The sequence below is a fragment of the Aptenodytes forsteri genome, unplaced genomic scaffold (assembly GCF_000699145.1).
Source record: "Aptenodytes forsteri isolate BGI_AS27 unplaced genomic scaffold, ASM69914v1 Scaffold49, whole genome shotgun sequence".
In the NCBI taxonomy this organism is placed as follows: Eukaryota; Metazoa; Chordata; class Aves; order Sphenisciformes; family Spheniscidae; genus Aptenodytes; species Aptenodytes forsteri.
The window spans coordinates 718,267-743,725 of NW_008795125.1; the positions used below are offsets into that span (position 1 = coordinate 718,267).

General features: G+C 34.1%; 1 protein-coding gene across 1 annotated transcript in view; it reads right to left on the bottom strand.

Moving 5' to 3' along the window:
• Window positions 1-25,459, bottom strand: part of CSMD3 (CUB and Sushi multiple domains 3) — an 838,052-nt gene that overhangs the window by 418,056 nt on the left and 394,537 nt on the right. Inside the window, exons 12-13 of the mRNA XM_009277245.2 lie at window positions 15,908-16,011; window positions 10,466-10,578 (exon numbers count right to left, since the gene is read on the bottom strand). Coding sequence (XP_009275520.1) covers window positions 10,466-10,578; window positions 15,908-16,011 — 217 coding nt within the window. The remainder of the gene's footprint in view (window positions 1-10,465; window positions 10,579-15,907; window positions 16,012-25,459) is intronic.

Below are 25,459 nucleotides of genomic sequence, written 5' to 3' on the forward strand. Positions count from 1 at the left end.
CTGGTGGTGTTGGGTTGACGGTTGGACTCGATGATCTTAGAGGTCTTTTCCAACCTTAATGATTCTATGATATTCCATACCATATGATGTCATGCTCAGCAATAAAAGCTGGGGTAAAGAAGGAGGGAGAGAGGGATTTTCAGATCTATGGAGTTTGTCTTCCCAAGTAACTACTATGCATGTTGGAGCCCTGCCCTTAGCTAAACACCTGCCTGGTGATGGGAAGTAGAGAATGAATTCCTTTTTTTGCTTTGCTTGCGCGTTAAAGAAGGAGGGAGAGAGGGATTTTCAGATCTATGGAGTTTGTCTTCCCAAGTAACTACTATGCATGTTGGAGCCCTGCCCTTAGCTAAACACCTGCCTGGTGATGGGAAGTAGAGAATGAATTCCTTTTTTTGCTTTGCTTGCGCGTGCAGCTTTTGCTTTAACCTATTAAACTGCCTTTATGTCTGTCCACGAGTTTTCTCACTTTTACCCTTTTTCCATCCTGCTGTGGGGGGTGTGAGCACGTGGCTGTGTGGGGCTTAGCTGCCTGCTGGGGTTAAACCACAATACCTGGGCAAATCTAAAGCTTTATAGATTATAGGCGTTTTCTCTGGAAATACGTTACAGAAAATGCCAACCAACAGCAAACTGAAACAAAAAGCCATCAATAAATGTAAGATACAGTCTACTCTAATACAATTAGTTAATAGAGGTTTCTCAGAACATGAAAATACATGATGAAAATGCACTGCTGATGTAGTTGTTTTCTAGCATAATAGCAGTTACAGAAATTAATTATTGACTTGGGGGAAAAAGGAAAAAAAAAAAAAAGAACATTCTGATGGTACAATGCTCAGCAATGTGGAAAACTCAGAAGTCAGTGCAGCCACAAGAGGGACCTCCATCAACTCAAATTCAAGTGTGGTAAAAGGAGACTAAACAGGCATATCAAATTCTCACTGTTGTAAAATATGCGGAGAAAAGAGCCAGGCTTGAACTAAGAGATCACGGCTAGTTGGTCGAGAACAACGACAAAAAAAAAAAAAATATTGTAAATATTGAGGTAAATTCAGAGATAAATAAACATATTGAATGTGGACACAGAACTATATTCATGGCACTTCTTAGAGCTGTTCAGCTCAAGGTATTCTGACTGCTATTCTATCGTGTTGGGGTTTCAAATTCTACCCTTTGCACAGGAGGATCTTTCCAAAAACATGAATTGTCTATGGGTTCTTGCTTTTATTTACAGAGATAAAGTGCAGAAATGCTCATAAGAAAGTTTTCACTGAACTCCCACAAATAAACAAGTAGCTTTGGGTGTATTTTTTACCCCAAAACCAGAAGTAAATAGTCTCTTGTAACATATATGCTTAATATGTAAGACAACAGAACTGAATGCAGTTAAATACATACTGAAATGCTGACAAGGATGAGTCAGACTAACAGCCATTTAGCCCAGTGTCCTGGTTCAAGCAGTAACTAATACTTAAGGACATAGAAAAAGATGACCTTTCTGCATGTAATGTATTCATATTGCTCAGCAGACTAATGTCAGAGCAGAGAAAATCCTTCCGCTCTTCTTTATAGATAATACTATCACAAAAGGTTTGATTGCTAAATGCTTTTAATTAAATATTGTAAAGCAGAAAAGATGACCTACAGTTTTATTGAACAAAATTAAAAAGTCGTGGGAGTCACCTTCAAAGAACAATTTGTCTGACCAGCTCTCCAGTGACGTGAGGGGAGTTGCAGAAAAAGGTTCATAAATTGTGTCTCATGGAAATAATTACCTTCCTTTTCACCAAACAAAATCATTAAGTAGAAATATGAATATTAAATTAAGACTTGTTGAAGACAAATAACCTCATTTTTATAAATCAGCTTGGAGAATATAATATTAAACAATACTAACATGCAGAGAAATCAGAATTAAAATCAATAATCAAAACAAAGCATCAAGCACGAGTAAATAAATATTTTGGGGAAATAGAGATGTGAAATAGAGATAAAACGCACAATTTCATTTTCTAAGAACATGCTTTTAGACTGAAGACATTTTCACCAATTTAGTAAAGTTAAGAGAAACATGAAAGTTTTTTAATACCAAAAAATATACTCCTTCCAGAAATTATTTTAAAAGACAACAATAAGAACCACACCCAAATGCATTCTGATACAACAGCTTTTTGAGTCACAGTTTATTATTAGTTCTCATATGACCTGAGACCAGTATATTTGTATTGAAAGATTACATAGTTACAAGCAATACTGGTAATAATTTATTGAAAAGCTAAATTCCAGTAGCTGCCTACAATTTTATAATTTTTTAACCTCCTACTATATGAAATTTTTAAGACCTTCATTATAATGTAACCTTCTTGGCCTTTTAAGTACTCAGAAATACCATTTAAGGAGCTATGAAAGATCAAATCTGATGCAACGTTAATCTATATTTCTCTCTATAAAATATATGAATTAAGTATATTGTTTTGTACATATATAAATTACAAATTATGTACTAACATTTGACGTTTTCTTGGATTATAAGTATATATGTGTGTGTTTAAATACACATGTACATAGTCAAATTGCTGTATGCAGTCTTGACTAAGAGTAGACAATGGGTGGGTAGAACAGCGTTAGCCTTTTTATTCAAACACAAATGCAAAATATATACCTTGAGACAGATAGGAAATTTCTTATCTCAGCAGTACAACGAACATAAGCTTTTCTAATAATAAAGATGAACTCTCAAAGACTGAGATGTCAAAAGACCTGCTGGAACAAATTAGTAATTACAAGAAGAAAACAAACAAACAAACAAACCTCCCTGCCCAAAAACCTATCCTGATTGTATGCATTAAAGTTTTGAAAGAACTTAGTTTCTAGCAACAACACATGATCATTTATAAACTGCCCCCCCCAACCAACAAAAAACCTACCAACAACTAATAATTAAAAAAAATAGGTATTCCATCAGAAAGAAGAACAGAAATTTGTTATTTGCCTAGCTGTTTCTGTGGGTGCTGTAAAGCAATAGCAGAAAACCTAAGTAATTTTTTGGACCTATGGTCACAGGAAAAGAGCTTGGGTTGGGGCCTCCTTAGACATACAACTCCAAGTGCAGGCAGAAAAGCTTAAGAAATGTCTGACTTCTTGCTTAAGGTGATCTTAGTACTGTAGGACAGAGGGGCAAATACAATGTCCAAGGGGCATCTGAAAAGTACAGAGATGTAAACCTGAGATGTAACAAGACTTAGAAATTATAGTCAAGAACAGATTCAGCTGACACATGGATAAAAATGACATCCACAAAGCAGCATGGCTTTTCTAAAGGAAAGTCCTGCATTAGAAGCCTACCAATGCTTTCCAGAGAGATTAGCTGGCTCAGAGATGAGAGAAATACAGTTTACGTAGAGTATTTGCACTTCCAAAGGGCATTTGAGGAAGTGCCTCATGGAAGGTTCTTACAGAGACTAGGACCTCTGTCATAAAAAGACGGATGTTTGCTTAAAATATAGTTAATTGATGGTAAAAGTAAACGGTCAGTTCTTTGAGAGGACAGAAGTCACTAATGCATTTCTTTAGTATGTAATCTGTTTGACAATATATTTGTAGATATGCTGGAAAAGAAGGCAAGCAGTGAGATGACAAAGCTTGCTGATGTTACTAGCTTACACAGAGCGGCAACGAGGACAACCACCTGTGAATAAATAAAGGTCCTGCAAGACTGAGTAAGCAGTAAAATGGTAGATTAAATACACTGTATTTTCTATGAAAAGAATGAAAAGGCATCAGACAAAGCTACTAAAACTAAAGTGAACAAAAGAAAATACTTCTACATTGGAATGTCCTTGCCATAAAATATTCAGAATACTAAAACTGTACATGGGCTTAAGAGGAAAAATAGACAAAGTCATGGATGAAAAAATCTGTCAAGAGTTACTTACTATAAATAGACTGGATTTAGGAAGTCTCTGTGCCACAAACTGTTAGAGTGTAGGAAAGCATTTTGAAGAAGTATCAGTATATCATTGCTTGCTCTCTTTTCCTTTTGTGATACTCAGTTATTTTGATATTTATTATGACTCTGTAGAGCTGTTCTCATATTCTTATAATCTAGGGATTACAAACAGGAACTCATATCTTATGTCGAATACATTGTTTGAGAATTAGATAAAAAGATTAATAAAACATTTTGAAAATACCAACAGAGTAGGGTCTATTACCAAAAAAGCTTGCAGTGAGTTGTGGACAACAAAGCAGGAAGAACACAGGTAAAATACAGCACCAATTTTCATCTTGGCAGTAAGTTAACAATGAAGGTGCCCCAGGTTTCTGCAGTGGATGCCCTTTTGCTTAATACATTCAAGAGAGATCTGAAATAGGAATGAGCTTGAATTACAGAACTTGTCAATAACACACTTTCAGCAGAAATGGAATCAAAGTTGTGCTGTATTTGTAAACTATCGGTTAGTGGTGTTGAACAACAAGAAGTGTTCATTATTATTTTTTTTTATAAATACAAAGCAGTATTTGTATTTGAGGATTTGAACAAATCATGAGACTTACAAGATTTAAAATCATTTGCATTGATTTAACACAGGGATTTTTGCCATTAATGTGAATCTCTGCTTGTAGTTCTTTCTGCAAAATGAAGTTAGGATGCACAAGGAATAGAATTGAGGGTATTAGAATTGAAATACATAAGTCACTGGCATGATCCCATCTAGTTACTGCAACACAAAACACACACAAACAAAATAAACACACGATGAGAAACACAGAGGAGAGTCGGTACTAAAGGCAACATAAATCATCAGAAGAGTGAAAATACCACAAGAGAATATAAACTGAAATGGCTAAGACTGAACAGTTCAGAAAGAAGTGTGACAGAGATTTAATTCCTGATTTTGAAGTGCAGAAAGTACAAAAGTTTCACTTCCCCCTTCCTCATAAAAGAAGGATTAGATCGTATTTAACAAACAAACAAACAATCACCTGTCTTGTGAATGCCAAAATGACAGAATGAAACTGTCCATGATCTCACTGAGTTCAGTAATTTAAGTTTTTTAAAAATTAGTCTATAATATGAACAACAAGAATTAAAGCTATATTTTTCTTAGTAGAATGGACATGAAGATATACATTCCATAGATAAACTACTCTCATAACTTGTGGAGATAAAACCTTCCTGAAGGCTGTATTATGGCAAATGTATCTTATTTTGCACATACTTCTGAAATACGTGTTTCCAGACATAGTTACAGGACTAACACTGGATTAAACTATCTACCTAATTCAGATCATTCAGTGTTCTGCCACCAACAGAAAAGCAAGTGCTGTTGAGCATTTAGCCATAGAAAAACATGTCTGTGCCATCTGTGACCGAAAACCTCAGATGTGTCTGCAACTCAGTGCTTACTGCTAGGAAAATAGGATGAAATACGGATCACAAACTCCAGAAGGCCACCCCAGGCTGCAATAGTACCCCAAGCACTCAGGAACACAAGTCACACTGGTTGAAGCAAGATGAAAGTTACGCTTTAAGCAAAAATAAATCTTTTTAAATACTGGGTGTCAGAGTGTAAATTCCATATTCTAAAATTAGATCATCGATGCAGAAAATTGAATAAGCAAATTTATTTTGCTTCAAATTCACTTTTTACCTACACTCCTATCTAGCTTGGCACCTTAGACAAGCCTTTTCCAAAACTTATCATTACACTTCAGTCAGAGTAACCTTCTTCAACTTTCTTTTCTCATGCAATTAAAATTAGAGTATGTCTGATGTACTATTATAGTTAACAACAAAATCACACAGATTTTGTCCTGTTAGGAGGCAGAGCTATCAGGAAAACCTACTGATTTAAGAGGTTTTATTAGCATGTAGTCAGTTATTTGGAGAAAAATAAAACAAAGACGCACCAAAAGAAAAAATAATCCCTCAGATCCAGCCACTGCTCAGAAACTGAGGATGTGATATCAGGACCCGACAGAACTAGACTGCCCTGAGGATAGTTTCCTCTGTTTCAGAGGACCCAAATCTGACCTAAACAGAAGTTCAGCTTGCCCATTATACGCTAATACATGACCGTTTTGTACTATGTGTTTACATTACTAATTTCATTCCTGAAAATAATTTTTCCTATGAATTTACACCATGATTATTTATTTTATTCTTTAATCTCTGCAATAACAATTTTATTTTGAAAAAGTGTATAAGGCATACTTTTTTATTTAATTTATTCTTTCACAAAAGTCCAAAATTACAAAAGGAATCTGCAATAACAATTTTATTTTGAAAAAGTGTATAAGGCATACTTTTTTATTTAATTTATTCTTTCACACCATGTCCAAATTACAAAAGGAAGCTATTGCATATGAAAGCTGTTGCAGTTAAGAGTTCTCACATATAGTTTTCCAAGAACTATAATATTCCATTGCTAGATTCTCAATCAGTTTTTGTGAAATGAAGTCACAATTCTTCAAAATCTTATGATCTTACAACAATGGATTTCTAGTCTTTGAAGGTTATGCCACAATTTTATCAGTTTGTCCTGTATTTTGTGCAGCTGTTTTTTCCTCAATTATAGATGAAGACCATTCAGTTACAGTGTTTAAATATGTTGGAGATTGTTTCTCCACTATTGTTCAGATAGAAACTTCCTTCCTTTTCACCATGGCTTTGGGAATAGAAGTGCTACTGTGACAATATGGCACCATTTCCTTAAATACTGAATGATGCAAAGTGTTCATGCAACTTGTCATCAGCAATAACTATTAACTTGTAGTTTCCTTTCATAGCACTGATTTGGGAAGCCTAAAAGGAATCCATTATTTGTTTGTTTTGTTTGGTAATTATATGAGCACCACAGTCTGATCTCATATCTAAAGGAAGGACTATGGCTTTCAAATAATCCCCAGAATTATGACTTGGAAATAATGCACTTACAATTTCAAATTGCTAAATATTCTATGTTTTCACATTAAAAAAAAATCTACACATACATTTGAAGCATGAAAACAGCTTACACAACACTGAGCTAACAGGTAAAATATATCTCTAATGAGGCAGTGCTTGTATTTCTGTCCTGCCCATTCGTGATATTTATTGTTCTACCTTCCTAAGTAGTTTTATGTTATGCGATACTGGAAAAGGAATTTCAAAACAACACAAACTTATTTACTTTAAAATACTCTCTCCAATGCATAAATCTCTATTTTATATTTAAATAATTAAAATGGGATCTAGCTATTAAAACTATAAAATAACTCCATATGCAACATATTAATCTAGAAGACAAAGATTTTTATTATTTCACAAAGACTTACTAGTTTATCTCAAATGGCAGATATATAAAAGAGAATAAACTGTTAGTTCCTGTAATAACATAAATTTAAAAGAATTCTTCAGCTGAAAACCTACTAAATTAGAGAATGCAGAGGTACTTAAAAATTCATTTGTCTATTTCTATCATTACAAATGATATGGCATATTCAATTCTATTCCAGTCAGAAAGGATGTGACCTTCTATCTCACACCTTGAGCAAGTATACCATTTTGGGGGACAATGGGTAAAGGGCACTGGGTAATGACATCCCACAACCTTCTGTTCCTCCCGTCATATTGCATGTAGGACTTGGAGTAATCTATATTCTTGAAAATGACTGCCAGACTCAGACCTAAATGTCAACTAGATTGAAGAATGTGTTTATGAATTTTGATGGGATGAGGCACACACATCTCCACTACCTCTGTAGTTAGTTGAGTCTCAGGATGCACAGAAGTAGATATTTAGGCATCAAAACATTTTAGTGGGAAATTATTTTAGCTATTAGCAAGTACTGTTATCGAGTACATTATCAAGTGATTAACTCCGACATAAGCAAGTCTGTAGAATGAAACAATAGAAGATACAGTATCCATACTATCTATAAGAATTTGATTGTGTTTTAGTGGTTTTACTTTGGACAAGCTTCATCAGCTCCTGATCAATGCCCATTAGGACCTGGAGGACATGAGGAATGCTATTCCCGATGCTATTCAAGTCATCTTATGAATTAACTCAAAGGAATGTAATTTGTGCCTTTCAAGATTGCTCTGTGATGAAAACTAAAGCAAGGGGAGTGGGAACGATCAGAAGATTCAGTTCAAAAATCACACTGCTGGATCTAATCTAAAATGCTAATGTAGTTGCACCTTTTATGTAAGCAGAAACTCACAAGATCTAAATATATAATACATATAAATAGATACAGTATCAGCTGTAGTTAGGCGTCTGAGTGGGTAGTGGAAATTGTGAGGTGGAATGGGACAAGTTATAGGAATAGAATTTGATCTAGTCCATTAAAAAGAAATACAAGGAAGTTGGGCTTACATAATAATTCATGTAGTCACTTAAACTAAAATGTCCTCTGACCCTGACTCCCGGAAATCACAATTCTCTTAAGTAATTATGAACATTTTTGAGAGAAAAGTCCTTGCAATTTTTTGATTCTAGTAAAGAAGTCAGTGATATGTCATAGCCCTGAACACACTGTTCTAACTCAATTGCTCAGTGTACCTCACTGGACTTTCTCTCAACTTCCAATTCATAAGTTCCAAAACTTTAACTGCAAAACAGCTACTTATCCAAAATACTACCCATTTAGACATCTCTTTTCAGAGCCTACTTTCATTAAGAGAAGTGACTTAAACTCAAAGAAAAACCAACAAAAAAAAAAAGCAGCCCCCCCCCATCCCATTTTATTTAAGGGAACATTGCCTGGTTTCTGGCATCTCTAATGAATACATCCTCTCAGGGATCAATGCAAAGGCAACTGATACAAAAAATTTATCCCATAATCTAGACTGGGGGGAAAAAAACAAAATAAAACAGAACAACCCCCTGCCACACAGCACCTATCCATTGAATGCCTGATGCATTCAAATGCTATTTAGTGAGCTAGTGTAAAGTACCAGTGTAGGGCAAGAGAGAAATACAGACTCAATATCTAGGTGTGCAATTACAAAGTTGATTATGTGGTAATGAGATTGTGAATGCTCACCCTTTCTGTCCCCTTCTACCTATTCATATTCAATTATTTTATTCTTACAGAACTATAGCTTCTAAGAATAAATGTAACTCATTAATAAAACAACACGTAATGGTACATTGTAAGACACGACAATAATCCTCTGCCTTCTGCAAACTAAAATTGATGCAAGTAAAATTAATTTTACTGGAAAAGAATCCTCTGAATAAAGGAAACAACTACTTGAGCTGTGCAAATTATTTCGAGTTCTGCAAATTATTTCAAGTTCAGATCTAAAAAGCTTCCTTTTCCACTCAGCTATGGTTCAAGGTTTGCTACATTAACAAATTCTTAAACTTGTTTATACTAATAATTTCTCTTGCCCCTTTCAACGCTGGAATGTAGAAATCCTGGGTCTTAATAACTACCATACAACGAAGTAGTAAGATCTTCCTATATTAGTCCACTAGATCTGAATATCAAGAGTGCACAAGCACTCTTGTGCCATACCACTGTAGAGCTTAATACACATGAACAGCCAAAGGAAAGTCATGGACAGAAAAAACCAGCAAGTCACATCATGCAGGTTTACTCCCAATATGCTTATTCACTCCATCTGCCCATCCTCAACAATATCCAATCCATTTCTAATACACATGGTTGTTGGTTTAACTTTTGCCTTTCCTCTCTCCCCTTTTGATGAATAATTTTGATGAATATTCATATTTTCTATTATCTAGTTTGTGTGGTAGGCAGGAACCATGCAATTTAAAAATTTGTTGCAAGAAATACATGCAGCTATGTTAAAGCTAATATAAAAATAATAAATATAATTAATTCTGTAATAATACAGAAGTGCATATATATGTTATTAAGTTTTTGTTTGATTCTGCTGTTCATGCTATATGAAAACTGTATGTTCTCCCAGAAGCATGAAATAGCACCAGCTGTTTTATGTTATGCGTTATAGATTCCTCACATTTTAAGACCATAAAGAACAACATTATTAGGTAAGTTTGCCTTGGCCCAAAACTCATAAGTAATTCCAATTCTTTGCTTGCAGTGGTTTTTTTCTGTTATGGTAGGCATGATTAATTTTCAAAAGAATGTAGGAAATATTCATTTCCTTTACACCTTTAGCTTTAAATAATCACAGAATTATTTCATTTTAATATTTTTCAACATGAAATAACAGAAAATAGATGTAAAACTATATGCCAAAAATCAACTGCTGTAAGAACACACCAAATAGAAACTGTGCAGTTTCACGTGACATAAGACCTTTAAAGAGAACAAATTTATTTTTTGTATTTTTTTCAACTCAGCTTGCATTTTCTTGTTTTTAAAACTGACAGAACTGGAAATAGAATGCATCCCCTAATATGAAAGAAAAACACTTCATAATATTGGCTTAATTTTTGGTACACCATTAAATTCGCTTCCAATAATGTATCGTTACCTTTGTAGTTAACCTTGAAACCAATTGAGCCCACGCTTTCATCCGTTTGAAGGTGCAACCACATCTGATTGCTCATGCTCACAATTAAGTCTGGTACAAAGCTCCCAGTTAACCTATAGATAGAAAAAAAATCTGTAAAGCCATTAAGTATTAAGTAAAGTAACTAGATTTTTTTCTTTTTGTAAGGAATCTAAATAACTATTAAGTATTTTTTATGGGTTTTTTTGTTTTTAAATTCATTGTATTCAGCTCACACCCAATTAGTTATCAACTGGCTGGTTAGCCAATATAGCTCTCAAGGTTCCAACTGCAGATCTCAAGGTTCCAATCTGACTGCAGATTTGATAGCAGTCTATAAACACAAGCAACTATTGCTTGTGTTGTACGGAAATATTTCATCTCACTTTCAGTTGCTGATCCAGAAAGACATGCATCTCTCCTAATCCTGAACCTTATCTGGTAGTCCTGTGTGCATGACTCAGATACATGCAGGCATATCAAATAGCACTAGAAGCCTATAATGAGACACTACATTTATTCTTCAAAAAAAAAATTTCTCTGGTATACAGTTACCCACTTTGGAATACATGCATTGCATATTTAAGAGGAAGTTGTTATTCTTAAATAGCAATACTTTTATGAAGGTCCATGAATTCCTGCACTCTCTCACCTCCCCTCATCACCTTTACCACAACAATGGAAGAATGTGCCTGACAGACTCAGCTGACGTTCATTCCTTCATTAACAAAAATACCAGATGTCAGGACTTTAAAACCTCCTAATGTTACAGGTTGTTGATTAATTAGAAAGAACTAAGCTAAACTTCTTTTTTCTTTTTTTTCTACTTTTCATATTGCTTGCAAAAATTTGAAAGGCAATGAAATCCTAAATGTTCATTCTGTTTGCTGAATGAAATAGTGTGATAGCAAAAAGGAAATGTTGTGAAAGCTGCAGTTTTGTTACATTGCATTTTTTTCCAAAAACTTTGTCTCAAATTTGGTAAGAGTTTATCAGCTAAAACAGAATGGTGGAAAGTACCAAAACATTTTCCATTCTTGTAGAATGGATCACAAGCACAAGACTGTATAAGAGTGAAAACTGTTAGTTTGTTTTTTTCAGTTCTAACCATTCTTTAAAGCTAGCTGAAACTTCAAATGGACTATTTTAAATGTATTTTGCAGTTAATTTTAGTTCTCCCCTCTAGTCTTTTTTAGCTTGTTTCTGTATGAAATACTCTGCTGTGGGAGAAATTCATGTCTATTTCCCACATCTGTGTTCACAGATGGAGCTACTACAAAGACTCCTGCCAGAATTGAACAAGTAAATGCCTGGCCAAAATAATGTACTAACTGCTCATTCCCGCACTACAGGAAAGCATCTTCAGTGAGTTCAGTCTTTGCCAAATTAATAGACTAACAGGATGTTCCTCAGAAACAACACTGATGTAATGGCTAACAGAGTTTTGTAATTGTTGCTGGTGACTGACAGTACATTTTGGGAATATTAAGGCCATTGGGAATATTAATCTTTTTGTTGTGTCAGAGAGAATAATTCCTATAATAACCAGCCATCAAATTTTTTATCATTTCCATTTTCTGAAGTCAATTATAAATACTTTTTTTAAAATGCATACAGTTTTCAGGAATAATATTTTTCAATTAAATAGTACATGGGGAAAAATACCATTTGAAAATGCATTTTTGAAAATAAGAATCAATCAACAGAACACAGAAATCATTTGTTGCTCTTTTTTAAGTGCTTAGGGATCCCTGTACAATATTTGGGAAGACTTTGGGGCCACAGGGCAATAAGATCCAGAAAAAACAGCATTATGTGAAGGAAGTTATTTAAGATAATAATGAAATTCTGCAGTTATGAATTACCCTTTCCTCCCGGGGTTTATGTGACTTCCTCTACCCTGGATTCATTACCTAGATTCCTCTCCTGGAAGTAGGTTCTTACACCTTCCATTTCAAAAGCTGAGCAGTGAACACTGTCAACAGCAGAAATGGATAGATGTGATTATGATGCCTCCCTTTTTATTAAACAACTTAACAGTTACGACACTCAGCAGGGTGTTTTCCATCTCTTCCTCTAGGACTGCAGAACTACCCCTCCTACGTACTAGTGACATACGTTCCCCCTGAGAGAGTACACTGAAGACTAGGTTAGAGGATATTCAGAATATTGCGACACTCTCCATCTCCTGAAGATGATCTGTAATATGGGAGATTGGATACATGTACACCCAACATAGCAAGCATACTAAAAGAGTAAGAATTAGTTTCACGCCTTGTGCACTGGATTTTCCAAATGCATATTACAGGAACCAGTGCCCAGATGCATATAACATTAAGAGTCACCTGCAGCAACTGTCAGACCAAGCTGCTGAAAGCAGACTTCCAAACATCCTGAAAAAGTGCTGTGACTGATGTGTGAAGGAGGACCCACCGTTTCTTTTCCTTCTTCCCTCTATCCCTTGGTAATGAAACTTAACACTGCTCCATTTTGCAAAGATCTTAGTACCACAGGAAAGCACTAAGGATGCCTTCATATTAGTCATCTTGTCAAACACACAAAAAATGTACTCCATTCAGATTTAAGTTCACTTATGTGCTAGGCTCACTACCCTGGAGCAGTCTGTCCTGTTGCTGGGTGCATGTATATAGGCACAGAATTATAGGCACCCGGGGAAACTTAATTGCAAGTACTGAAATGGCTTTGGAGTTTAGCTGCTTCTGTGATTAGCACCAGCCGAGCAGGAATTATCAGGACTCCAATTCTCAATTTAGGAAGCATAATTCTATCTAAATGCCACTTAAATTCAGTTTTTGGTTCTGAACCTTCCTATCTAGCAGTGCCCAGTAAAACTACTGGATTAAACACTTGGATAGGTTTCCTGATTTACTTTGATAATTTGGAAGATAAATGTTTTCACATCATTTACACGTAAACCAGACATATTCAAACTAATGTTCTTCAGCAATTTGCTGGAGGAAAGATAATTATTTTAAAATTTAAAATCCAAAATTAAATCATACAATAGCTGACTTATTTGCTATGCATCATATCTCGGACAAAGTCTGCATGGCTCACAGGAGAAAAGATTTACAAGTTTTTTACAGTACTCAATTATGTTCCATCTTCCATCCACTGGTATACAAAAATAATGTATGTGTGGCTGATTATACAATGTTATTTAATATTAAAACCCCACAAATTAATTGGGGGATTTTTTGCTTTTCCAGGATCCCCACAGTAAGAATTCTTTAAAATTATTTATCTAGTTATTTACAGAACAGATTCTCTTATCATATGTTAACACTTGATATTTCTAATTAAACTCTTTTTTTAAAGAAAATTACTCGGAATTCCTTTAGATTCATGACAAGTTTAATCCTGTAATTTCCTAATTTCTCCCCAACATAGGTCTCATCATCACACATACCTTTATAAAATACTAGCATCTTTAATGAAATAAAATCTGGACAGAGTGCTTTACTACATTACTCAAAATTTTAAATATCGTTGTAATGGGCCTCAATGTGTTACTGTAATTCAGGTAGCAATGCAAAACAATACTTTAATTAAAAGTTAATAAGACCTGGTGAATTGGTACTTAATAAATGCTCTTTCCACATGAGAGGGTAGTCAATATAGTTTAGGAATCTAAGAATATCTGAAATTGAGTTCCAGCATTATTAGAAATGTATTTTGAAGGCTCAGTACTGTTACTGTTTATAAAATAGAAATTACAGTAGTTCCCCACGTCTTAAAACTATTATTAGTAGCAATTAGCACATCTACAATCCACTGAAGAAACTTTGCATTATCCTAAAGTAATTGCACCTGAAATACCTGGCCAAATCCTGGTCTCCTCATTGATAAGAAAGGATAGAACGATTACAAAACCAACTAAAAATAGAAGGTCAGATAGTCTATCCTCTGAAGGATAAATCTAAGGAGGAGTTCATGACAAAAATCTGAAAATCTTGAAACAACTTGTATTTTCTGCTCAAAGTTTTGCAGTTAATAATATTGAGATGAAATTAAGGGAAAAAAAAAAAGGTAGACATTGGTTTTAGGGTATTCAAACCAAACAAATTCTTTATATCATTCTTATGATGAATAATGGAAAGCTACAATATGTAAAATAGTATGAAAACATTTCCATTAAATATAATGCAGGGAATATCATTTTAAGGAATCCTAATTTTGCTATTCTTTTGGGTTCTGATTAAATACATTTTGTATTAAATATTTATCACTTCTGCTTCAGTTCTGATCTGTTTTAAATTTGTAACTCATTTCAACTAATGATAAGATAAGGTCTTACTGAGAGGCCAGTTTATTTAAAAATAATAGTTAAATATTATTTCGCCTTTTCCAAAAATCTTTTGTAACTAGCAGACAATCCCTTATGGGTAAAATATGGCTTCTAAGCAATAAACAACATTTTTGTTATTTTTTTCATAACATTGAGACAGATTTGAAAAAAATAAATACAATGTATTTTAAGGGGCCTTCTCTTACAAAACATTTAATTATTTACTGAGAATGGAATTGGAGCTGCATAAAATGATAGACTACAAGTAATACCTAATAAGAGTGTTCTGCATATTTTCAAATGACTGGGGAATAAACAGAAATAACAGAATCATTGGATTATACTGCTGTCTTCAAAATTTCACAAATTAAGGAATGAGATTCTGAATTTGTCTTCTTGAGACTGTTGTTATTATTGTAAGACCAGTTATCATCACAAGTTGAATATCTAAGAAATATGGATTCTGATGTTAATCAATGGTTGTTAAGTATTTATATCTGTCTCTATATATCCGGGTTCACACACTCCAGAAGAATGCTAATGGATCATAAAAATCTTATTTAATACTCAGTGCTGTCTGATTTGTAATCATATGTGGTTTAGGTAATATCCTACTCAGATTTTCTTTGTAGTAATTTTCTTCACTACACTAACTCATTTTTTGAGTTATCCACAATAGTCAATAAGCACTTAAAGGTAAAGATCCTATAGTACATCTTTTGTTATCCTAAGCTTGCTAGGAGATTGTAAAAGTTTATGTATAAGCTGTCCATTTGTCTATTTTTAATTAAGTTCTTACACACTTTTAATTTGAGGACTCACTTATAAAGGGAGCACAGTAGCCCCTAAAAATTTACATGTCTACACGTGAATGTACAGACTATGTCTTTTAAAATTTCTGATTTTATCTTTTTCTTTTCTGCTGTCTAGCTCATCTCTTTCTGACTTCAGAACAGTAAATGTATAATGATGTATTCAAACTGTCACCTTCAGTAATTTTAGAAGTTCAGTAAGATTAGTTTTTATTGAGATTTACCTGATTCTAATCACTATTTACTTTCATCAAAAAACACATATTCTGTAATGCATACAAATTGTAAATGCAAAAGACTTACACTTGAAGTACAGTTTTAGGATCACCCACTTCTCCTCCATCACCAATTGTCAGTGTGTCATAGCCAATCTCCAGATCAAATTCTTCAAAATTTATCTGAATAACCTAGGAAATAAAATAAGCAAATATATTTTAGAAATAAAGAAATGTACGTGAGAAATGAGTCTGTAAATAAACTTTGCAGCAGTGTAAATAAGAGATTTTCCAATTAATAATTACATGTAACTTTAGCATATTTTACAATAAATTATTGTAATTAACCCAGCAGGTTTATTTCATGAAATATAAATTATAATAACTTTAAGGTATCATCACTCTGCTGACCTCCTGAAAGCACCGTCATTTCACTTATTTATGTCGTTTTTACATGTTTAATACAATTCTGAATAATTGCATTACATTTTGATTAAGATATACTCAAAGGACAACATAACTAATTGCACTTTGTGCAATACAATTGTCTTCAAATAACAACTGAATAATTGTTCTTCAACTCTTCACTGAGTAAATGCAGTGAAAGTGAAGAACATAATTTACTCCTGACATCTATAATCTGGCTCAAGTAGGATAAAGCTGGATCAAAGGTAAAAGTCATTTTCTTATTTCATGAAACTGAGTAAAATGCAGCTATCGGAAGCATGGCTTTGTGCAATACAATTGTCTTCAAATAACAACTGAATAATTGTTCTTCAACTCTTCACTGAGTAAATGCAGTGAAAGTGAAGAACATAATTTACTCCTGACATCTATAATCTGGCTCAAGTAGGATAAAGCTGGATCAAAGGTAAAAGTCATTTTCTTATTTCATGAAACTGAGTAAAATGCAGCTATCGGAAGCATGGGTATATCCTAAGATAAAAATGACAGAATACTTATGCATATGAATTTTTAATACTTATGTCTGTAATAAATGGTCTTTAATTATTGTTACAATTGAGAACTGAAAGTGTTTGTGTTTAAAGCTGTGGATGCCATTCTGATGGATTAATATCAAGTCCTTGAAAGCTCATATTACTTTGTTACACTGGGTTCTAGCAATTGTTTGAAGAAGAACATGTTTCTATGAACAAGAGCCAACACAGGCAAGTTGGAGAAACTTATGTATGTTCCAAGGATTGTAAATTGTTCCGAAGGGAGGAGAAATACTTTTCTTTACATGTGTAAATGGGAACATAAGTACACTGAGGAACAGCTAGTTTGGCATATTCACATATACAAAAGTGTGTGTGTGTGTGTGCATGTGCGTGCATGCAGATACATGTATGTGTGCATTATACGCCAGGGAACACAGTCAAGTAGAGAGAGTTAAGAGGGCCCAGATAGAGAGGACATAGAAAATTGTGTAGGCAAGTAGCTGATTTGTTCTAATTGTCTGAGTAAAGCAGACAAACCCACACATAAATCTTAATCTTCTTAGTGTAAAAAAATATTCTGGATGGTTTGTGTTGTCCTATCCACAAAATTTGTAAACCTAGACATAAGAATTTAAACTGAAATCCGTAACTAGATTTAAAGCTGACATATATTTCATTCACTATTAAAAAAAAAAAAAAAAGAAAAAAGAAAAACGTTTTCATTTTTGGTACACATTTAAATTATGTGCAATTAGATGTGCAGTTACATCAGTGCAGGGCAAAGGCTCCACAGGAAAACATGGGAGTTTCTGGGCAAATAATATTAGTATTGAATTTAAGTTGAAAGTATATTTCACTTATTAACAGCAACATACATTTTGCAACAATATCAATACTTAAGTGCTACAGCATAGAAAACTAAAATTTATATTCATAATAACAAGAAATCCAAGATGTTAAGAAAAATTGCATAATTAGTTCATCCACCTAAATCCTAATCTTGTTTTCCATTAAACACAAGAAGAAATGTAATCTTATTATCATATATTTCTTAGTAAGTGCAACAGTAATTTTTTTTAAATTAGTATTCTTCCAGATATTTTATATTAATCGAGTACCACCAAATTGATACAAAACATCTGTCTTTTTGTACTTGTCTTTATAAGCAGTGTCAGAAAGCTAAACCAGCTTTTCTTTAGCACAATCAACAATATCCCATGCTATGTGTATTTCATTGCAGAGGAAAGGATAGAGGTTAAGGAAAATATAAGTTCCTTTACAAGTGTTTCAAGATATATTTTTTTTAATTAGGCCTGACCCGAAAGAAAATACATATCTTTACCTATATGATTAAGGTTCAAAATTTTTTCTTAATTTCACTGGAGATACATAAGATCTTTTTCACTATTTTTTGACAATGCTCACAAATAAAAAAAAGTAAGAGAACTCTATGAAAAAGATCTGACTTATTAGGGAATACCATGGAACAAGAAAAAATAACTACATTTGATATTTTTGTTCAAATCATAAGCTTCGGCTTGAATCTTTCCACCAGTCTCTGGTGAATCCCAAAATTATTGATGATTCTGTTGTGATCTATCAGGTTATTGGCTGCTCTGATGTAATCTCTCATTCTTCTGCAATCTGAAATTCTTTTCTGAGATAAAGCAAGCTTTTTTTTTTAAATCAAAATAGATGTACATTCAAAAAAAGTTTATTATTTGTTTTTTCTGCATTAACATTTTTCAGAGAAGCATGTTTTATTAAAAGATTTCTGTCCCATTCTCTTTGTAACTCACCTAAAACTGCAAGAATGGGAAAAGTATGACTTTGAAAAGTGTACTTGTATAAAGTCACAGATGCATAGATTAGTCTACATCTGTCTTGTGTCATATTCTGTGAAACAGTCACATTTTTAAGACAAGAAGCAGCAATGAAGTCATTAATAACTTTTACAATTTAAGAATATATTAAAAAATAAAATATTATATTTTAGTAACTGGCTAAATTTGGAATGCTAATGTGATAATCTTATTCTTGCAGTTGTTATTACTGTGATTTCTTCTTAAAAGTTTCTGGATCAACTGAAAATTAGAAAATGCTGCAACTTTGTACAAAACTACCAGTAGTAAAACAATCCAGAAACAGTAACCACCAAACAGGATCATATTTCATGTATAGGAAAAAGTAAAATATTATTGCTTGACCCAGTAAATCATTTTGTGTACCATGCATACCTCTGCTAGAAGAGGGTTAGAAACAGCTAGCAATAACTACTCCAGACATGTTACAGTACAAATGAAATATTTCATAACTTCAGATCATTAAAGGGTAAGCGAGCAACTGTATGTAACCTACTAATAAACAACCCATTTCAACTTAGGCTTAACATACCATACTTGAGCTGATTCACAGTACAAACTTTGGATTTGGCAAAGTAAACTTGCTATTTATTTGGCAAATATGCTTGTCGACTGAAACTTGAAGACATTTAATTTTAAGGGAATTTGCATAAATGGAGCAAGAGTAACATATAGCAACAGCAGAGATGTCAATATCCAACATGCAAGAGGCAGTAAACTCATTTACTACATATGTAATGCATAAGCATTTATGTGTTGTAACTGTGAAAAACAACTGTGATTTTTTGGAAATTCATCTTCTGCTGTTTATCTTTGACAAGCAAAGTACACAATGTACAATACAAAATGTACTTGAAATCTTTGCAAATATGCCTGAATGGCAAGAAAATAAGTACTCTTAGTGATAAGATATATTTTCAGAGTCCTTGTTTTACAATGTGAGGTTTTGTTTGATCAGACCCAAAGACAGCTGGATTTGGCAGTGCTCATTATATTGATTATTCCCTTTAGAATACTGAAAAGGTGTTTTGATGATATCAGCATTTAAAGTTGAGCATGCTGGAACCTTTAAAAATAAAAACTGAGATTTAGGTAAGATGAGTAAATAACTTAAAAATTTGTAATAAACTTCCCAAAAATTCTGCTTTTACCAGTCACCTAATATTTTATCTTTTTTTGTTTTTCTTAAAAGCTGTAAATGGTAGACCAAAGATAGGTGGCATCCTTGAATCAGTTCAACATTAGAGTAAAACCTCAAGGTAATTTTACATTTTAGTCTGCTATTGTTTGTAAGAATAAACACTTCAGGGAAAACTGTGCTGATTTATTACTATATTCTACATATTTTTAAACCAGATTAGCATTACTAAATTGTGCTATTATCTGGTTAGTAGATGCACAGTAATCAGAAGCACAGGGACAGGTATTCTTGATCTGTAAAGTCAAGTAAAGTCTTTTTTTCCAGTTTCCCAGAGCAAGATATAAGCATCATTAATATAAATGAGATATGATCCATTGTTTTTATTGATCCATATAAACAATGATCATGTTTAAGATGTATTTATGTATTTATTGTATTTATGCTCCACCCCACAATCTCATTGGAAACTGGAAAAAAAATGTGCGGAGGGACCACAAAATATTTTCAAACAGTCAGGTATATTTTCAGGGAACAATACTATGAACAAAAATATTTCACCAATGATTTGCCTGAACTACAAGATTCTGGATAGGAGGATGATACTATCAAAAGTGGGTTCTGGAAGGCAGGCACAAGAGTGACATTTCAAAGATGCAGAATACCACCTGGCACAGTTTACCACCATAGTCATGATCTATCATTTCACACATTGTAAGTCAACTAATGATACGTATCTGTATGGCTTCAGAACTGAGAAGAATATTTTTACTTAAAATTAAGCCATATAATAATTTCTATTCTCTTCTTTTTCAGAAACAGCTATTCAGTAGTCCCTGAAATTTTGTACCTTTATAATAGCTTTTGTGATGTGTCCAGCAGGTAGCAGACTACTATAACTATCCTGATACAGACTAATCATATTTTGAATTTTGTTTCAGAGGATATTATTAAACATGTCCCTAGACACTACTGTAAGGCAAAAGGAATCTTTTCTTTCCTCTTCCTCCACATACACACATACATATAAATTAAAGAATTATTTAAAATAAAATATGCTGAGCTGTGCACTCCTTATTCACTAAAATAAATATGAAAGTAGCTAAAAGAAAGGCAGTAGTCTTTCTACATCCTGGTCTGCTATTGCTATTTATAAACCCAGAAGCAATAAACAACTTATAATTGCTGAATTACATTAAATTTATAAACCCAGAACCAAATAAACAAAAAAAGATGGTAATACTAATGATTATTATCCAAGCTATACAGAAAAAAAAAGTCCTATTTGAAAAATAACTTTCTGAAAATTATGATGCTGTACTTTGGTCTCTAGTAATTTTGCAAGCACTTTTTCAAAGGAAGAAACGGGAGCAGAGTAGTAGATGTACCTCCTTTCTGTGCCTTGGAATATATCCTCTGGAACCCTCTCCTTGGGCAAAACTGAGTCTGTTATCCAGCTCAGAAGCAACACAAGAGAAGACTTTATTGAAAAGTTCACGGCTAACTTGAAAACTTCCTACAGCTCTTCAGAGAGAGAACATGCTTAGGACGATGTGTTCCAGACAGCAATCTTTCCAGACAATCATTTGATATGACTGTGTGTCTAGTTCTGATGGAACTAGCACCCCAAAGATTTTTCAAGGAAAGTAGTGTTGCAGGTGAAGTACTCAAGTTTTTGAAATTTCAAAACATACAAAGCAGAATGGTGTGTAACAGAAGCAAGTATATGTGCTTCAGAACTGCATTTGAAGGGGAAGTGTTAAGATTTAAAGTTGTGTGTATTTCCATATGTGCATCTGTTATCCTAAAGCTTCCAATGCAAATGTAACTCTAAAAATATTTTCGGATGTATAGTAATGCTTTCACTCCATAAAATTTGACATTTTACCAGTAAAGTAATGATGAAGAAGTTTCTAAAGATGTTATGAATCTTTTGTCCTAAGAGTAGTACTTAAAAATTAAGCTAAGAGATAGCTTAAATGAGTTATATCTTAGATAATATTAATAGTAAGGAACAAATTTGAATTAAAACATCCTACCAAGAACACAATATTATTACATACTATTTTGCTGCACATTGTATATAATTCAATGATTCAAAATATCCAAGAACTGCTAACAGCTGTGTAGCATAACTAGTTTAATTGGCTCTTTGGTAGTCACCTATTACATGAACAAAACACAAGCCAAAATGAAACAGCCTAAATATTAAGCACTTCTGCCCTTTCAAATTTAATTTAATCATTGAGTATCAGAGGGGATGAGAAAAGGAGGAGACGGGGAAGAAAAGGAGAGAGAAAACTTGGAGATTTATAGAACGTTATAGATAAAAGCGCGTGACACACAAAGCTGTAAGACAATTCCAGGAGATAAATACTCACTAGCTGAACTGGAAAGTTCTTTCTATATTGTTGAGTCCATTTGTTGGCAATAGGATTCATCATACTTAACTGTAGACACCTACAGTGCAAACATCTATATTTGATGTAGGCTTCTTCATAACCAGTGAAAAAAACATGGCTAGAGTGTAATCTATTTCATCAAAAGGTAGATAACACACACTAGATCAACCACAGCTTAGAAGTACCTATTTCTCTTCCTCGACTATAAAGTAAGACTAGGCATTTATATATGGATGTCTACACTGTGGACATCTAAAATGGAATTCACTCACATAAATATATTTAAGTAGTTCCATCTCAGATGCTGTAAAGCAGCCAAAAGATCCATACAAACCTGGCAGATACATGATCTTCAGGAGAACTGTGCTCTTTCGGGAAGGCAGCTGAAGACCAGATGGGGTTATCCCGGGGTATTATATGTCAATGATTGCCAGTAATTTCAATCCTACAGATAGCAGATGAATTCTGCTTTGCAGAGTCATTGGTAAACATATCATGTAATTTCTTTCATGCAGTTCTTTAAAAGGGGTTTTTGTTTTGTTCTGGTTTGTTTTTTTTTTACTCCAATACTAAATGTCAATTTTCCATAGAGGCTAGTCCTGCAATCAGCTATTTATAAAGGTCATTTAGAATGATTTACTTTGGGGCTACAATAATTAAAAACAAATGTATAGTCCTTCCCTGTCCTGAGAACAAATACTATTGGAAAGTCTTAAAATGGAAGGATAGCACATTAAAATAAGAAAATGAAGAGATTATATTTTTATTTTTCATGTAAAGAGCATGAAGAGATTATATTTTTATTTTTCATGTTATTGTTTTCTGTTTGCATAGAAGTATGACCTGTATTGTGTTGGCTTGCATTCACAAAAAGAGTTTCTGAAATTGATTAATCAGAGGAATACAGTCTTAACATTTAATCAACCTATGCAGCCCCAACAAAAAGAAGTATTCAAGAGAAAAGAAATTATTTTGTAAATAAGGCCTTCTACAAAGAAACAAAAATAAATAATAATTACACAATTTAATTCAACTATCAATATAGCATCCACAAAGGGAAATAAAGGAGTGCAAATAAATCATTAAGCAAACACATTGGCTTTTACTTAAATCATTGTTCCCAACAATACAAATTATTATATAACTTTTATCTTGTGATACAGAATGTTGTGTTGTGGGTTTTAGGGGTTTTTTACCTCTAAGCAATTATTTTAGATTGGATTTTGCCACATTTTCTCACATCAAATATCTTAACCTTTGCAAATGCTGTCTCATTATACCTTTAAAAATTACTAGTGGTTGTACATAAAATTAAGTTAATTTTACTCATTTTTATGAAGCTACTAGAAGATTTTTTTTTAATCTAGACACTGAAGGAAATGACTGGTTAGTAAGTAACTTGAACATGGTGTGGGAATGGCATTTGTACCTAGAAGATAACAAGAGAGGGAAAGGTTGGACTTGGAAATTCTGGCCACCTCTCTAGTGCCAGAACATCTATTATTGATCTACAAGGAAATCTATTTCTGCAAACATTATCTTGCAAAAAAACATGGTATGAATGGTCCAAACATACTAGCAACAGCAAGAAATCCACCTCACTGAAAGATATCCACCAGATACCTACTTTCATCAGTTTTCACTGTTAACTCTAGGAAAAAAACACCTATAGACTGCTGATAATGTCATGCCCACTCTTTGCTCATCAATCAAAAGCAATTCTCTGGTTGCCTTCTTCACTGGTAGAAGTGAAACTAGGCAAGGAGAAGAAAATACCTCCTGTTTATATCTGTGTGTCCTCATATGCCCTCAGGATGGTTAATTGTTTTTGTGCTGAGGATGTCTGACTACTTTCCAGTAAGTAAATGATGTGCATTTATATCTGATGGTATAAGCTAACGAAATGCTGCTGTCTGATTGATAGGCTTTACCTCCATAATTTTCCATAGAATCACAAGTCCCTCCATCAAAATAATTGTGTTATTATATATTTGATTATAGAAGAATAGTTTCAGTAGGTAAATAAATTGAATCCATCATTTATTATAAGACTGAGGTATAATTTTATTTAAATTATTTATACTGAGGTATAATTTTATTTACCATTAATACTACCATGGAGCACCTAATCCTGGAAACCATTTCCAGGAACATTAAGGACAAGAATATCATCAGGAGTAGTCAGCATGGCTTCACCAAGGGGAAGTCATGCTTGATCAACTTTGACAAACTTCTATGATGAAATGACTAGCCTGGTAGATGAGAGGATAGCAGTGGATATTGTCTACCTGGACTTCATGTAGGCCTTTGACATTGTCTCCCATAAAATACTCATAGACAAGCTATTGATGTATGGGCTGGGTGGACAGACAGTGAGGTGGACTGAAAACTGGATGAAAGTCTGGGCCCAGAGGGTGGTGATCAGCAGCACAAAGTCTAGTTGACGGCCAGTAACGGGTGGTGTATTCCAGGAGTCAATACTGCGACCAGTCCTGTTTAACATCTTCATTGGTGATCTGGATGATGGGGCAGAATGTACCCTCTGCAAGTTTGCCACAACACCAAACCAGGAGCAGTGGCTGATATGCCAGAGGGTCATGCTGCCATCCAGAGGGACCTCAACAGGCTGAAGAAATAGAACAGGAACCTCATGAAATTCAACAAGGGGAATTGCAAAGTCCAACCCCTGAGGAGGAACAACCCCATGAACCAGTATATGCTGGGGGCCACCCAGCTGGAAAGCAGCTTTGCAGAAGTGTAGCTGGGGGTCCTGGTGGACACCAGGTTGAACATGAGACAACAATGTGCCCTTGCTACAAAGAAGGCGAATGGTATCCTCAGCTACATTAGAGAAAGTATTGCCATCAGGTCGAGGGAAGTGATCCTTATCCTCTGCTCAGCCGTGGTGAGACACATCTGGATGTGGTGTCCAGTACTCCCCAGTACAAGAGAGACTTGGACATCTGGAGAGAGTCCAACGAAGGGCTGCAAAAATTATTAAGGGACTCAAGCATCTCTCCTATGAGGAAAGACTGAGGGAGCTGGGACTGTTCAGCCTAGAATCATAGAATCATAGAATCATTTAGGTTGGAAAAGACCTCTAAGATCATCGAGTCCAACCGTCAACCCAACACCACCAGGCCCACTAAACCATGTCCCTAAGTGCCTCATCTACACGCCTTTTAAATACCTCCAGGGATGGGGACTCCACCACTTCCCTGGGCAGCCTGGTCCAATGTTTAACCACTCTTTCAGTAAAGACATTTTTCCTCACGTCCAATCTAAACCTCCCCTGAC